The sequence below is a fragment of the Vanessa cardui genome, chromosome 1 (genome assembly GCF_905220365.1).
Source record: "Vanessa cardui chromosome 1, ilVanCard2.1, whole genome shotgun sequence".
Taxonomy (NCBI): domain Eukaryota; kingdom Metazoa; phylum Arthropoda; class Insecta; order Lepidoptera; family Nymphalidae; genus Vanessa; species Vanessa cardui.
The window spans coordinates 15,065,865-15,082,480 of NC_061123.1; the positions used below are offsets into that span (position 1 = coordinate 15,065,865).

The window sequence follows — 16,616 nt, forward strand, 5'->3', positions numbered from 1 at the left end:
TTTTAACACATGGCTATGGGAATATATTTTAATATTTAATGATACCTTTAAATACCTTCTTCTGGAAATAAAACGATAAAGAACTGTTTGTTTTTTGATAATTTTGAACGCAACTTGTTAAATTGAACGCCTTTTATAAACTACAAAATACGGCTAACGTAAAATATAGCACATAATTCCAACAGGCGCCGTGTTCCAATATTTGTTACTTTAATAGATGGATGTAAAGTGAATAATACACTCAAATACACTCTTTTAATTAATCGCTATCTATTAATCTAATTTCCGATTATCTTAATTTATCTTCTTGGAAGCAGTCCAATTCAAAAACGTTAATTATTGGTTGGTTATAAAACCAAGTTGATGTTAAATTTGACACAGAAAATAATATCTAAGAATTTTGAGACTGATGCATAACGGTACAGACTGAGTACCACGTCGACTGATAAAAGTGACCAGACATACGGTGAGGAGGCTGAGTCCAACACGAGCCCCAGTATTCTTTAGGTTTATGTTAACTGTATAATAGTATTATTGATACGTAATTATTTTAGTACAAGAAATATATTTAAAAATTGAAAATTAATAAATTCATTTATGTTTTTATTATTTACTCTTTGTGTTAGTTTTCATGTTGAATGTGATCTCCCTTTATAAAAGCGTGTAATAACATTTAAAGCTGTATTAAAACAGTAATACAATTATGACACAACTTTTAATTAGTTTGTTTCCCTATGAGGATGTTATAGAATCGGAAGTTATATTTTTTAAATAATTAGATGTTTATTGTTTAAATTATTTAAAAGTACCTGTGATTTGTTTATAAATTTAATGTAAATTAGGAGTAAAATATTTTTTCAAATGGCAATGTTCTGTACGTCAAAATAATCAAATAGCAAGAATGCGATCATCTGTCAGTGTCAACTTGGAAAAAACAATCAGTTATTTTCATTAGTATTTCGCAATATATTTTAATCAAATTAGTTATTATAATGATGTCTCAAAATGTGGCTAATTCGTCTACAGACGAAGAATCGCTGAAAGAAATTTTCGATCAGGCCATGAAGCTATTTGATAAGATAGAAAATGGTAACGAAGCTACGAATAGCGACCCGGTGCAAGTAAGTAGATTTCTGGTTTTAGAGTAGATCCCACAATGTTGTTCAAATTACTAAACCCTAAAACTAGCTTTGAAAACTTTTATTATTATCAGAAAAAAGTTATTATCCTTTCAAGTATAAATGTGCTAATGGTATTGAACTAGAATATTCGGAATAACTATACAATAATCTTGTACTCTCAATTGTTACCAATTGAGAGTACAAGATTATTGTATACATCAATTTACCCTTATCTAGTTTGAAAATATCATTACAAATTTATTTTTAATAGGTGTTTTGTTTACATATTAAAGTAAAGTAAATTTAAAATTATTATTTGTCAGTTGTTCGACTTACTGTAGGTCTGCTTAGGTTCCTATTACCTTACATACTGCTCACAAAAAATAAATTGATCTGCAAAATATTTTTATTATGATTATAATGCATACATTTTTATTATGATGACAAATATGAATAAATTTCTGAATAAAATACCATTTCCTCATATGTTTTTGTAACTGATTTCAGATAAGTATAAAATCAGCAATTAAAAAGTTTGAAAAAGCAACTAACTTAGTCTCGCTATCAGGGATGTTTAGTAAAAATGAAAGTCTAGAGGAGTTGCCTACAGAAACATTACAGTACCTGCTGCTACCAGCTTTACTCGGAACTCTCAGTTTAAAATTATGCAACCAACCTCGGAAAGATGTTATTAATGTTGCAGATATATATTTTAAGTATGTAACTTAAACTATGCTTTTAAATTAATATTTCAAATAGCATAGTAATTTTACAAGGCTTAATTTGCATTTTAAAGTAATTATTTCAATGAGATAAGATAAGCTTTATAAAAGTGCAAAGAGAAAATCAAAAGTAGAAAGAATAAAATAATAATAAAATAAATTAATTTACAGAGATTTTTTACAAAGGTGCAAAGATTATGGTGTAACAGATGTAGAGGTGCCACAGACTACAAACAACGAAGTTTCTAACAGGTCACAGACTGAACAAGCCAAGATTGCCAGTATGGTAACAATATTTTCTTCTTTAATCTTTGGCTTTATTATATTTATATCCTTTTATCTTTTTTATATTATGTACTATATACATTATTAGTGATTTTTATTTATATATTTTAATTTTTTCAGAAACATGTATCAAATATATAATATTATCATATTCTATATCACTTTTTCATCAAATTATGTTATTTTAATGTATGCAATTGTTATGAAGCATCACAATATTAATCGCAGGCTTGCAATTTATATTTAAAATATTCTATGAATCTTCAAATATTCATCTAAATTAGACCATAAAATCATTAGTGTTTATTTTATCTTCATTATAATTTAATATAATAAAATACCATAAAACAATTGAAGGTTATGACAAGAGAAGCAAAAATAAAAAGGTACAAGGAGGTAAAGGAATTAAAAGAAAAACTGGGGACTCTATCCAAAGCCATGTCCTCACCGAACGCTGACGATGACACGAAGAGACAGTACTTCACTACATTACTGTTGAATTATGTCAACCAGGCCCTCGATGAAATAAGCAGTATTGAACAAGAGCGACCCATCTTAGAGTACATGGCAAAACATGCAGGAGGTACATATTATCTTATATTATCAAATTTAATTGGTTACAATGTGATTATTATCTTTTAGAAATTATTTTCTGTTTGAGTTGCGTGTTGACTTCTTTACCTTGATGGTACTAAATCAGAAATCTTTCCAAGTGCCATAAATATTTAAAAATGTGTTGTAAATGTTTTAAGTATATTGATAATCAATTTTTGAATACATGGTATATTAAAGGCAGTGTAAACTATACCAGTGTAAATTATACCAGTGTATCTACGGGCACAAGAGACACAAAATCTTAATTCATATAGGTTGGTGTTGCATTGATGATGATGATGAATTGGTTTAAATTTATTGTGATAAATAATATAAAATTATTCAATAAGGGCTAACCAGAATAAGTATATGTATGGTTTATTTATGTCTACTCTTTCTATGAATGCAATAGGGCATAGTTAATCACAAGTATTTCAAGGATATATTCTGAATGCTTAAAGTATTGGTTATGAAATGAAATGAAATGAAATTTATTTGCAAGAATATGGTTACATAAGATCTTACAATAATTATGTCCTTATCATATTAACCGATTTGGTATGCAAATATTATACTATATTACATTGAATCATGCAATCAAACTACACAATTGGAATAATTAAGGCAACCATCATGTCTTGAATAAAATATTTATACAATAATACATTATACAATATATATATATTATTTTATTCATCAACATCATAGATTATTATACTTTCATATCCAAATGTTGGTTATAATTTCAGATGAATTTTAATAATATCGTTTGTTCTGGAAAATTCTAGAAGCAAAACCGTCCCACCGGGAACGGGCGCCGCCCCTGAAGCCGGTGATCATAACCCGCGACGCCGTGCAGAAGGCCGTGTTCGGCGCCGGCTACCCGTCGCTGCCCACGCTCACCGTCGAGGAGTTCTACGACAAGAGGGTGCGGGACGGAGTGTGAGTCGCTATGCCATATCTGAAAGGGAATAACAAAGTCGATTCTATTGTTTTCTACCGGCATTTGAAATTTATCGATTCGATCGATACTGTAATCGAACTGTGACATTACGAACTGTAATGTTACCGAAGCTTTTACGAATGTAGAAATATGATACTATAGTTATAATATATCTACGACAGTCATTTGTTTATGCGGAAAAAAATAGCAATGTGGGTTACGTTTAAATAAGTCTCGCTGTTTCTAATAAAAATATCGTTAAAATACTAGACTATACTCCAGCCACATTCGATCTGGAATTTTAGTAAACAAACCATGAGTTATCATAATTAGGGTTGATACACTCTTAATAAAATATAATAATGAAAATTAGCTTAAAATAAAAGTTTAAAAATCTTTAATTACCACTATAATATTTCTACAAAACTAACAACCCTATATTTTAATACTGACGTAAAGAAATCGCAGGTTTGTAACATTTGGAGTGTTTTTTAAGCAAGTGGCAGATTTAGGAAGGTATATAATAGCTATACAGGCTCTTCGTAATTGGTGGTGTATATTTTAGTCGTATTATAATGGTAGTATAACCACAACATTTTCACCACAATTTATATTATAATATAAATAATATATTACAATATAAATTGTGTTTATAAAGTTATTCAATTGTGTTATGGTAGCTTTACTTAATTGTAAAATGACGATTCAAAAGTGCTTGTAAAAGCCTACTTGAATAAAGTTTATTTTGATTATAATTTTTTGAAATAAAAATATATACTTATCGCGCATTCCGAATAAAGTATAAAATATTAATGCTTAAAAAACATACTAATACACTAGCATACCAACAGACGTTGCTTTTTCCAGTATTAAAGCAATTGTAATCTCAAACCTCCCATTGACCCATTGAAATATACACAAAATTAATCTAAATGAGTCCTGTCGTTTGGGAGGCGATAGATGAAGTTAATAAAGCGAATTATATAACTACGAGGTAATTTCTGATATAATTTTAAAATTGGAGGTATTATTTTTGAGATCTACATTATTCCAGATAGATGATCATAAGTATTATAATTATAACCAAGAATGCGCTTAGTCCTTTGTCTTAAATATTTTATTATTAATCATCAATTTTAATTTTGATTAACATCAAAAATAATTGTTGTATATGTTTCTAAAAATGTTTTGAGCATCTGCCTGACGTTGATTGCTTACGCTTTGTTATTAAACGTTCCACATCGAATTTGGATGGAGTATAGTAATTATTACACCGTGGTTTCGATTCCGCAAATTCAATGCAACATTCTCAGGACAAATTGTTTGCTTTTTAGGACGGTTCCTCACTTGCAGCAAGAAGGGTCAGTTGTGTCATTACAGACTCACTCACTGTAATGGTCGATTCTTTTGTCTTACTTATGTAATGTTACAAATTCTAGCATTATAAGTTCTAACCTAACTCACGTACGTAATGTTCGAATCTGATCCGTCCTTAGATAAAATCCCGCAGACACTGCGACATTATATATTTATAGCTTTCGCAATAAAAAATTATTAGAAACAGTATTTTATTCTATATAAGATTATGTAGCGTATAAAAATGCTTGGAGTATGTATTTTTATTTCACACAGGATATATACATTTCATTGTATATATATTATACTTGTAATTTAATTGGTTACTGCGTTTTAGATTTTGTGACTTCCTAATTAGTTAATTTAAAAAGTTGACTAGCAACATTTTAATAAGCCTTTAGTTCCATAGAGAACCTGTACCATGATACTTCACCAGTCTTCATATCTTATATTTTGTTTCGCTATTTATAATGTGTTAATGAGTATGTTGATATAATTATATTGACTTTATGAACGTTTAATTATGTAATATATACTCATTTGTTTTTGTTCCACCCAAGGTTTCCTAGTTCGGGTACCAACATACCGCACGCGACGATCCAGACAGCTGACGCTGATGCAGACGACGCGGAAGAAATCAGAAAAGTAATTATAATCTCTCCATAATAATGAAAAATTTTTGTTTGTTTTTATATTTGGTTTATTATACATAGAATGCACAAAAAGTGGACTGACCGACAATCAGACCACCTCAAAAGTGCAATATAAAGGTATAGCATGTAACTGCTTGATATGGGATTAGAGCTAAACGAGATTGTTCTTAATCGTCGATTTTTGTTTTATTTCAATTTCATTACAATTTATGTATTAATATATATACATGGTTATTGGTAACTCGACGTACATCCGCTAGGAGGTGATAGGGGTAATTGATAGATCGTTTTCCGTCTCCAATTTTTAAATTTGGGCTGATAATGATTGTTTAAATATTGACGAATATCCACTGTTTATTCGTTTTTATAAATCACAAGAAAAAAAATCGATTTTTATTGATATTTTTGTCTAAATAAATTTTTGAAGTTGCAAATTTGACAAATTTTGAAAAAATCTAAAAATCGTTATAATTCAAAAATGGTTCAATTTTGAATCATGCATATGGGAGTTAAAATTATTGCAAATAGTCCCCCCTATCACCTCCTAACGGATGTATGTCGAGTTACCAATAACCCTGTATATCAATGAATTATTCATTGATATACAGGGTAATTGCCAAACTTATAAATATCATCACCACCTGTTTCGCCAGTGCCCCTCCCCACCTACCGCTCAACCTTGACTTTCTCGATAGTTCCAATTTATATCACTTCGATTATTTGGCTTGGCCAGCTACCCAGTGCAAAGCGAATGCTTTTCTTGCATAACTAGTCGTCGTTGATAACATTACACGTAATATAATACTATCTCGTTCTCTATTAAAATTAAAACAGCAACATAAAGCATTTTACTTGGGGCTAAGGGAAGATTTTTGAGTTGTTGGTTCCTATCGAGATAATCGTGCAAACATTATTGTATATACATATCTATATGTTAAGAATTATAAGCAAACTTTTCATAAATTCATCTCGTGCTCAGCGGCGAAGGAAAACATCGTGAGGAAACCTGCATGTGACAAATTTCATAGAAATTCTGTCACATGTGTATTCCACCAACCCGCATTGGAACAGCATGGTGGAATATTTTCCAAAACCTTCTCCTCAAAGGGAGAGGAGGCCTTTAGCCCAGCAGTGGGAATTTACAGGCTGTTGTTGTTGTTGTTGTTGTATAAGCAAACTTTGGTGTAAACAATAGTCAATTTTGATTTAATATATTTTTACAACAGGAGAACTTGGTTGACGATGACGATGAAGAGGAGCTAGAGAGGAAACGTAACATGGACGAATACAAAGACGACCACCGCAGGGGATGGGGAAACAGATACAACAGAAGCTAATGCAAACGGTTACAGACAATAAATGATGCCACAGATACCATAGAGTTTGATGAGTCTCGGACTGGACAATATATAATCTATGTCACCCAAGCTTATTACTAATAAAATGTTGTTGTTTTGTTCGAGTTTTATTGGACTGTCAAATATAATATAAGCATATCATTTGTTTTATTATTGTTGTGACATCCGGCGGTGGGCGTGGTTTATTGTTTTAATATTTTTTAAAATGGTATACTGCTCTAATATCATAATATGGTTGATTTATTCAGACATTGCTATTAGTAGGTTGCACTACAAAGAATTCCTGTCTAAGACTATTTTTTAAAATGTATTAAATAACTATAATTTATTGTAAAGTTTTACGGGGGCCAACCAAGTACACAGGACCGAATTAAAGTATACAAGTGTTCGCAAACGCATATGCATTTTCTATTCTCAAAATCCCGAGGGAACAGCAAATTCGACCCAAGAGGAAAGAGTTCAGGCGTATGATAAACTTTTTTATGTGCTTCGTGGGATTGCATTGTTCTGACTTCCAAACTCCAGGAGTGTATTAAGAAATTGTCACTTGGAAAACCTCTTAACTTTTTATGGGATCTCGGGATCTGCAATCTTATATCGAGCCACTAGATCAATGAGGCAGTACATTAATCATTACGTACTTTCCAGTCGTCGGGATTGATTGAAATCACAACGCCCGATAGTAGGAAAAAAAATATCATACATTTTGTTTTCCTAACTAACCTATTAAACGGTCTGCAATGTTTTTTTTTTTATTTCATTCGCGGTGAAGGTAAAGTAACAAAGTAACATAACATTAAAATACTTTGTTACTTCTAACAGGCTTTAAACAAGGTAATAAATAAAATATTTCAGCCATAAAAGACGTTTGTCTTTCGACTAAATATTGTTGTGTTAAGTAGTATCTGCATTTCTATTATATTTAAGGTTCGAAAGTATTGAAAATCCTCTAAAAATTTAATTAGCAGCTAAAAAAATTGTTATCAATCATTGCATAAAAAATCCACTTAAGAATGAAGCAATAATAAATGAAATGATGTCTAAAATTATATACTTTGCGGCGTAAGAACATTGTTATGTTGTAATATTCGTACTTGTCGAGCTTTCTCCCCCGCGGCGGTAATCGAAAGTGCTATCGATAGGACGTGTGTCATTACGCGTTTACGTCAAGTTCGACGCTCAAAAAGTTTTTGTTATTTTATATAATTAGAAAGAGTTTCAAAAGGCATCAAATATCATTGATTTTTAAAAAGGTCAAGAATAACTTCGTAAATTAATTGTTTGTTTATTTAAACAGCTCACGAGGAATAAACCGTAATGTGACCATAACTTACATTTTATCGTGTTATTTAGGTATTTTTAATGTAATCAAATAAAAAAAAAAAATTGCGCATAAATCTCTTGTCAAAATCAATAAAGTATTTTTATTGAAGCTACCGAGATACTCTATAAGTACAGATATGTAAAGAGTTTTAAATACTTTTCTCGAATTTACGATGACTATTTCTTTTATTTTTATTTGTGCACGGAGGGCACAGATTATTTCGCCAATGTCACGTGCGATTGAGAAGACACGATGGAGATTGAACGGAAATTAACATTACATTTGGATTACTCTTAGTGTACAATTTTAAGTTACTTTAGTAGGTAAACGAAAATAATTTAACTAAGTAGGTACTTACTTGACCTTTTAGGGTTTCCAAAATCATATTAAATACAAATTATAGGATTGATTCTATCATCGGAATATAATATTATTTTATAATTATTGCATATTTATGCAGTAGGTATACATATTTTCTAAATCTATTTAGAAAATATGTATACCTACTGTTTTATATTCGATTTATGTTCTATACATAGTTTATTTCTACTTTGTGTCAATAATGACTCATTCTCTAAAATTATTTTGAAAAGTTTTTGTTTTAACTGAATTATTAAATTAACATAAAAATAATAATAATGTATGTCTAGTTTTGTCGGTAAATATGTATTTGTATCCGATTGGTATATTTTTTACTGTAAAGTTTTTGTCAGTGGTTGCATGTTAAATTATTTACGTATAAATAAAGCTTCATACATTTTTCATTACTTTTTATCAATACAAAGATTCATGTCTATTCAGGCCGGCTTACAGTATGTTTATTAGAGTAAGTAGTCAGTTGAAGCTAGCTTAAAACAATCGTTAATAATGGTTGTAGGTGAAAAGCTTAAATTTTATCGTTATCATTTACACTTTTAATATATTTTCATTTCGTTTAATGTGATTGTTATTGAAATATCAATAAGCATATGTAATGTAATGTTGTCTTAAATTTTCGCGATTACACATTGAAATAAAACGGGTCTACCCGTGACCACGAACGCTGTAAAGTGCTCGAAACGTCGGGATGTTAAAAATAATTAATATACGCGATTCAAATCCGTTATAGCTAGTTTTATTTCATATGTAATGTGTTTAAGTAAAATAACGGTGTACTTAATTATGTACTAGAATATGTAATCCTTAACTGAAGGTTAAAACCCGTGTAAGGACAACGGAATTTTCATGTAAGTATTTATTTTGTTTATAATTCGTCTTGTCCTGAGCAGCGTACAGTACCTCGCATTGGAATAACGTACTGGAATACGCTCCGAGCTTTTCCCGCCTCTGCGACGCAGCTATGCATTTACATGCTATTTAAAGGCCCGCCGCTAGCTGTTTTGTCGCCCGCGTGCAATACTTATTTATACCGCCTTTTTTTGCTGCAAAACGCATAACGCTTTTCCTCCACATGAGATGGGGGGCAGGGGTATATCTATTAAAAACCAGTGGTATCCTCTCACTCCGTATTTTCGGGGAACGTCACGAGATCGTTTGTGACGTCCTGACCGTAGGCTCACCTCTGCGGGGCACAAATTCCTAGGGACTCAGAGAACAGAGACCCTTAACCCCGGTACACTTATGGCGGGAGGAGAAGACGTCCGGAGCGAAGACACCTTCTCCCGGTCTTCTTCGGCGAAGCGAGCGAAAAGTAAAAAAAATAAACGTAGACTATTGAAGACGTTCGCCACGTTTAGTGATGCCGCTAGAACTACGTTCCCTTGGGCCACCACCGCCATTCAGGGTGTTCAGGGTGTTTGAGGGCATCGATGGTTAAGTGATCAACCCTGTTTCCCGGAAATAGCTCTCCGACCAGTCGCAGAAGATCTGGCGGTAGCGATTCCGTAACAGGAGCGCCGTGTGTCCGAAACTTTCCTCTCAAACCACGATAGGCGCGCCCCCATGGGACCCTGTTCAAGCCCATTAAAAGCTCGTCCTTTGCTCTCTGTTTACTTATCGCCTTACAACTTATTGCCTTTTCTAACTCCTTTTTCAATGTGATGGCGATGTGCGGCCCACAGCTGTCCCTCTAAGTTTGCATGGAGCCTATGACCTCGGCGCCCGATTCGACATCCAATATACCTGACGGCGCGATGTACCCTTCAAGCCGCCCTACGACAACGCCCTACTACAAGTAACTGATACCTAATCTACCAATTGAAGAGGAAACTTAAAGGGGATTCTCCTAACTTCGACAGTACTGTTTTTCATAGGATAACAGACGACGGACTTTTAACTTCACTCAGTACAATATTTTCCATGCTTTGAATAATTTATTTTATTTAAGGATTTGTGGGTATTATAATAATGACTTGAATTAGGTACGTGATGTATTGCTCAATTTGCCGCCCCCTGGACGTGCCGCCCGCGTGCGGTGCACGCGTTGCATACCCACTTACGGCCCTGGCTATTTATTTCGTAAATGTCTGTGAGTGAGTGGTCTATATGTAGTTCAAATAGTTACTGAAATTGATCTTAACATTGTATGAATGTTAAATGTATCTCTCTAGCTAATGCTAACGTTACAATAGTCTGTCTCGTGTGTCTGATGGTTTGATGTAAGGTATCCTCAAAATCTCTTAGATCAAATCTAATCAAAGGTCGGACGGATTTAATGTGATTGGATTTTTCTGTTGGAAAATTCTTAGTAACTACTCGGAGTCTTGAAGTAGTCAACACAACCGTTTTTTTTTTGACATAGGTGGCAAACGAGCAGGATGCTCACCTGATGGAAAGTGACTACCTCCGCCCATGGACATCTGCAACACCAGGGGGATTGTTGGAGCGTTGCCGGCCTTTAAGGAAGGAGTACGCACTTTTATTTACGATTCCCATGTCGTATCGGTTCGGAAAAACCGCCGGCGAAAGCTGGTTCCACAAAGTGGTTGTGCGTGGCAGAAAATGTCTAAGAAATCGCGCTGTGGTGGATTTTCGGACATCAAACCGTGTCTCGGAAAGGATGTAAAATCGTCGGTCCTGCGTCTGAACTCCTTGTCGTGAAGGATTCATCGTCCAATATGATTATGAGAGGGAATAGAGTAGACACCTGTGTTTGTGCACATAGTTGTGCACTTTAATATGTCCTGTGTTGGCTAGTCTTTCCTTGAGATTGACAGTTGTGACCTAAATCAGTCAGGACGACATCAATAACGTTAGGTATAATTAAAAGAGTTTGTGTAAATAAATATATTTTACTACAAAAACGAAAAAATACAGAAATGTAAGATAATTTAATAAAAAATATGAAAAAATATGTATTATTTATGATTAATATTTAATTAAATTAATTATACGCAGTCAAATTATACTCATATGTTTTTTATTACATATTAAAAACTGCCGTTATTTATTCGGCTTTCTTTCCTTATTAAATATCAAGATTTATATTCTTTACCAATTCAATAGAATACAATTTTGTTATAGTTTATAAATGTTATAGTTTATATTGAAAGTTTAAATAATTGTTCCAGTAAACTTGTATGATAAACCTGCAGAGGTGTCGAGCCTGTTTGTGACAACGTGCGCAAGCGCATGTAGGGCAAAGAGAGCTCATAGCTATCGATCAGTAAAGTTTCCTCGTCTGTTTATGGGAAGTGCGACGCGGAAATAGCAAGGCACGCCTTTTCCGTTCATATGGGCAGCGGTCTTTGGATGCGGCTTCAATTATTATATGTGTTAGGAATATGACAAATTAAAAGTATAACACAATAGTGTATATATAAATGATAGTGTCTTTATTAGTTATCTGTTATATTTGACAGTAGGTATACCAGAAGGGATATTTATGAGCAGGGTCCATTAATCCATATATTAAATGTATCAGGTCGTCATCACTAATAATTTTAAAGTAAAATAACCGGGAGTTCCTTTTTTTAAATTTTAATAAGAGTTTTTATTCGTTAAGAAATTAGTTATCGTTTGAAATATATTACATAATTATTTCAACTTCCTATTGTTCATACTGTTTTCATGGTTGTTCCATTAAAAAAGTGTCTATAAAGTACCTACTTATTATTTACGGATTTATCTATGCTATATTTAACTATGCTGTGCCGTCTCTAGAATATTAAATGAATGATGTTAGAAAGAGAGAAATCTGCGTTCAAATAAACAGCGCTAAATGTTCATATGTAAGTGAGGCCGTTAGTGCGCATTATGTATATATTCATACGCGCAAATGAAATTTTGTTCACCTTTTTAAACATATCAAATGCAAAAAATTTGAATTTGACATAGTTAAAAGTTATATGGAGAAGGAGCACAAAAGAATACATTATGCGTTAATAAGTTCATATTATATTAAAACTCTATGAAAAAAAACATAGGTACATAGTTTATTTACGAATATAAAATTAATTACGCGTTTTTTGACATTTCTTTGTTTTTTTTTTAATTTATTTTTTATAGTATGACAAGGCGTTATACGGCTGCCTAATTTTTATTATCTTTCGAATCAATGTATCTTATATTTTTATTAGCATTGGATTACGGTTTATTTCGACCGATGATCAATCACTAGCATTCTTAATATCCCTATTCTTATACGTAGTTTTCGTATCACAAAAATATTTCTAAAAAGACAATACATAAAAACAAAAGTTCTGTAATTTACCTTATCCAATGTCTTAACACATCCATGCCCTCCACCAAGGCTACCAACAGTTAGCTTACTTGATAATTTCATTTACATTTCGACAGTTAATGTGGTTGATTTGTCGAGTGCAGATTTACGAAGACATTTTCCTTATTCCTGGTCGCCTGATCCATTTACGTATTTATGTCACGGCAATTATTATTAACTCAATAATAACGTATGGAGTAATGTCGGCCATTTGTGGTAACATGTTTACATACAATTATCGAAGTATGCAATGTACCTAAGTATTTATATAGATTGCAGTGTTAACGCATTGGAATCTCGTTAATCTAGTCATAAGTATTATTTATTAGTACTTGACTATGTAGCTTTGTTGCAAGATGACGCGACAGCTTGTGTCGTTATGTACAAAAATTATAAATTCATCAGTTTTGTCCGGCGATCTAGCTGAAGATTTAGAAATATATTTTTAAATCTTCAGCTAGATCGCCAGACATGTATGTATGTATTTTAAATAAATAATACATATCTTTGCGTACAACATTGGGAACACAATTGTTATGTTATCCTGTAATTACACTCAATCATCCTGCAAAAGGAGGTTACGGGCTTGTGGAACTACAGATACAAGGGAAATAAGATCTAAGGGCTTAAAAAAAGTCCGTCCAGTCCGCCTACCAATGTTATATTTAAAAAAAAAATAACAAATTCATTGATTTTTGATTTCATCTTTTATTTCAAACATTCAATTTTATTCTGATTTTACTTTTCATCACCTCAGCCGGAAGACGTCCACTGCTGTCCAAATTTAATAGTAAAATTATTGATGGTCATAAAGGATCAACTTATAAAATAATAAAATAAATTAATTGATTTATTTATTGGCTACGAAATATAGCTGCATTTAGATTTAAAATGTTTATTTTACTACTAAAAGTGGACTTAAAGGCGCCGCAAACAAAGGAGTTATTTTTCATACAAAATGAAACATATGTTCATTACATGTGTTTATAATTTTTTGTCCGAATTGGAAAGTTTTTCTTTCATGTGGAGGAGGGTTGCATTGACTAAATCTTGAAAAAGGAGATGAGGTTTTTTAACTTAAGGAGCTGGCCAGTTGGCCGACCCGCTCTTTTCAAAGCTTAGGTTAGAGGCCCTGAGCTCCGAGGCCAATGCACCAACCTTGCATCACCTGGCCCCAGGAAGCTACGCCACTGGTTATGGGAGCCCTTCTTTTTTTAAACGAAATCTATTAAAAAAAAAGCATTCAAAACCCAAGTATGAAAAATCAACAAGATACTTTACAAAGATATTATTCGTTGATTTATAATGAAGTCACATACAAGATTATGGCACATATACATTTAGAGATATTTTAATCGGGTGTTATATTATTAGCCACGCTAGCTGTGCCGCTCCATACGAGGAAACGCGCGTGATGGCACAGATGGCCTAATAGCAGGAAACGTTTTCACTACGCCGTAGTTTCTATGTGCTTTGATTATATCTGATGTTCGTAAATATACACACTTGATAATTGCTTAATTATAATTATATAATGTCAATACCGAAACGAGTTTGCACAGTTTGATTATTATGTTATGGTAATACAGTTCAGCAAGGTTATAAAAACTGCTTTAAGTAAAGGTAATTAGTACAAATAGCTCTTTATAACACTGACAGCCGCATGCGGCTTCATTACGCTTTAACAAGTTGGCTGCGGCATCATCCTTTTATCTTTTTCAATACTGAGTTACGAGGCGTTTAGGACCTCGTCTGAAAACTATCAAAATATGTTTACGGGGCTTATTAGACCCCGTGATGTTTAAGAAACTAAGACTCGATTTGATATGATGATGTGATGTGATTGAATTATATTTTTTCAATGCGGTACTTGGTCAAAGAGACCCTGTATTAAAGTAGGCACTCCATAGCATTCTCTTTTCAAAAGGCATCATATAAATATATTGATCTCTATCCTACAATATATCAAATATATGTTACGGCGTCCGTACATACGATGCGTATTAGACCTCGTTCCGCATTTAACGTGTATAAACTTTACTGTTTCGCCTTCGTGGGTCGTGTAATTATATTATATTCAAACTGTCTCTATAATTTTCAGACTAACGAAAAACATATATTTTAAATGACCTGGTTGAAACTCTTCAAGTTTATAAAAAAGCATACACGTGAAGAAGCCTCTTAAATAACTATTTTTTTTTACATTTGACTTTTATATAAGGCCTCGATGTAAACAATTCTTATGCAAATAAAATAAGACAAACAAACTCTTAACTATCTAGTAATAAAAATGTCATGCGGTTGTCGGTCTGTGTGTTTTCTCCGAGTTTAATGTGGTGTCGCACGTGTGTCTAATAGCCGCGTAGAGCAGGAAGTCATTTCACTCTAACTATCAGCGGTTAATATTTTTTTTAGTCACCATGACTTCGTTCTCGTAGACCTTGATTTAAAACAAGTAAATTTTTCGTTTATCCTTCAACACTGTATCTCAGGAAAAATTAGCGTTCATTAAGAATTTATCAATTTGTCGTAATACTTGGTGGTAGGACTTTGTGCTAGCCCGTCTGGGTAAGTACCACCCACTCATCAGTTATTCTTCCGCCAAATAACAGTACTATACTATTGTTGTGTTCCGGTTTAAAGGGTGAGTGAGTCAGTGCAACTATAGGAGAGAACATAACATCTTAGTTCCCAAGGTTGGGGGCACATTGACGATGTAAAGAATAGTTAATATTTCTTACAGCGTCACTGTCTATGGGTGATGGTGACCAATTACCATCAGGTGGCCCATATGCTCGTCCGCCACACTGATCTTAGCCAAAAGGCCGAGAAGCGATATATGCTCGTCCGCCAACCTATACCATAAAAAAAACAAAAAGCCTTCCAAATGTTTATACATTGCTTTTCGTATTATAAAGTTGTATCAAAACGCATTAGATATGCTTCTGATCGATTTTAGAATTGGCGAACATACTCAAAGCAATATAATTAACTGCTCAGGAGATACAGGCCCTTAGAGCACAAGTACCTATGTGCGTGAACATATTACATACTCTACATCTATTCGCTTAATGTAAAAATCCGATAACTATACAAAACGATGGCACGGTAATATAGAACTGCTAACTCCTGAGAAATGCATATCCGAAAAGAAATGATAGAATAATGACTACCTAATTATTATTGCCCCGACCTCTTATTTGAGGAGCTACAGATAGAATATTATTACTACACTATAATACAAATGTATTACTGATATTGAGTTAAACGCATTATAACTATTAAATTAAATTATATATTCATTATTTATTATATTAACGTAGTCAATACACCAACCATGATGAAAATATATCCATCTTCTTTTTTTGTGGCTTTTATTTGTGCCAAATAGGCACAGATTATTTCGCCAATGTCACGTGCGAATGTCCATCTTCTATATATTATTTTAAGTACCTACATAGTCCATGATTAGTAATCAACGAGCGGTGTTTGAAATGAACATTGACGACAAATTCGTTTCCGCAGCGACGTCGATCTAAGTAAAATTTTATTCATTGCCATGTGATATTGTATCTCGCTTATCAAGATCACGTGAATAAT

General features: G+C 32.8%; 1 protein-coding gene across 1 annotated transcript; it reads left to right on the top strand.

The window, feature by feature from the left end:
* Nucleotides 1–896: 896 nt before the first annotated feature.
* Nucleotides 897–7,129, top strand: LOC124533168 (immunoglobulin-binding protein 1). Its single transcript, XM_047108339.1, has 7 exons — nucleotides 897–1,121; nucleotides 1,629–1,837; nucleotides 2,015–2,129; nucleotides 2,486–2,711; nucleotides 3,511–3,664; nucleotides 5,582–5,666; nucleotides 6,901–7,129. Exons 1-7 carry the CDS (start codon nucleotides 993–995, stop codon nucleotides 7,009–7,011), a joined length of 1,029 nt encoding a protein of 342 aa, XP_046964295.1. The 5' UTR covers nucleotides 897–992; the 3' UTR covers nucleotides 7,012–7,129.
* The last annotated feature ends 9,487 nt before the right edge of the window (nucleotides 7,130–16,616 follow it).

Excerpts from the sequence above, each read along its gene's own strand:
- LOC124533168 (XM_047108339.1), top strand. The coding sequence starts at position 993 with ATGATGTCTCAAAATGTGGCTAATTCGTCTACAGACGAAGAATCGCTG. Across the intron at positions 1,122-1,628 it reads CGAATAGCGACCCGGTGCAA|ATAAGTATAAAATCAGCAAT; the intron begins GTAAGTAGATTT and ends AACTGATTTCAG. Across the intron at positions 1,838-2,014 it reads GTTGCAGATATATATTTTAA|AGATTTTTTACAAAGGTGCA; the intron begins GTATGTAACTTA and ends ATTAATTTACAG.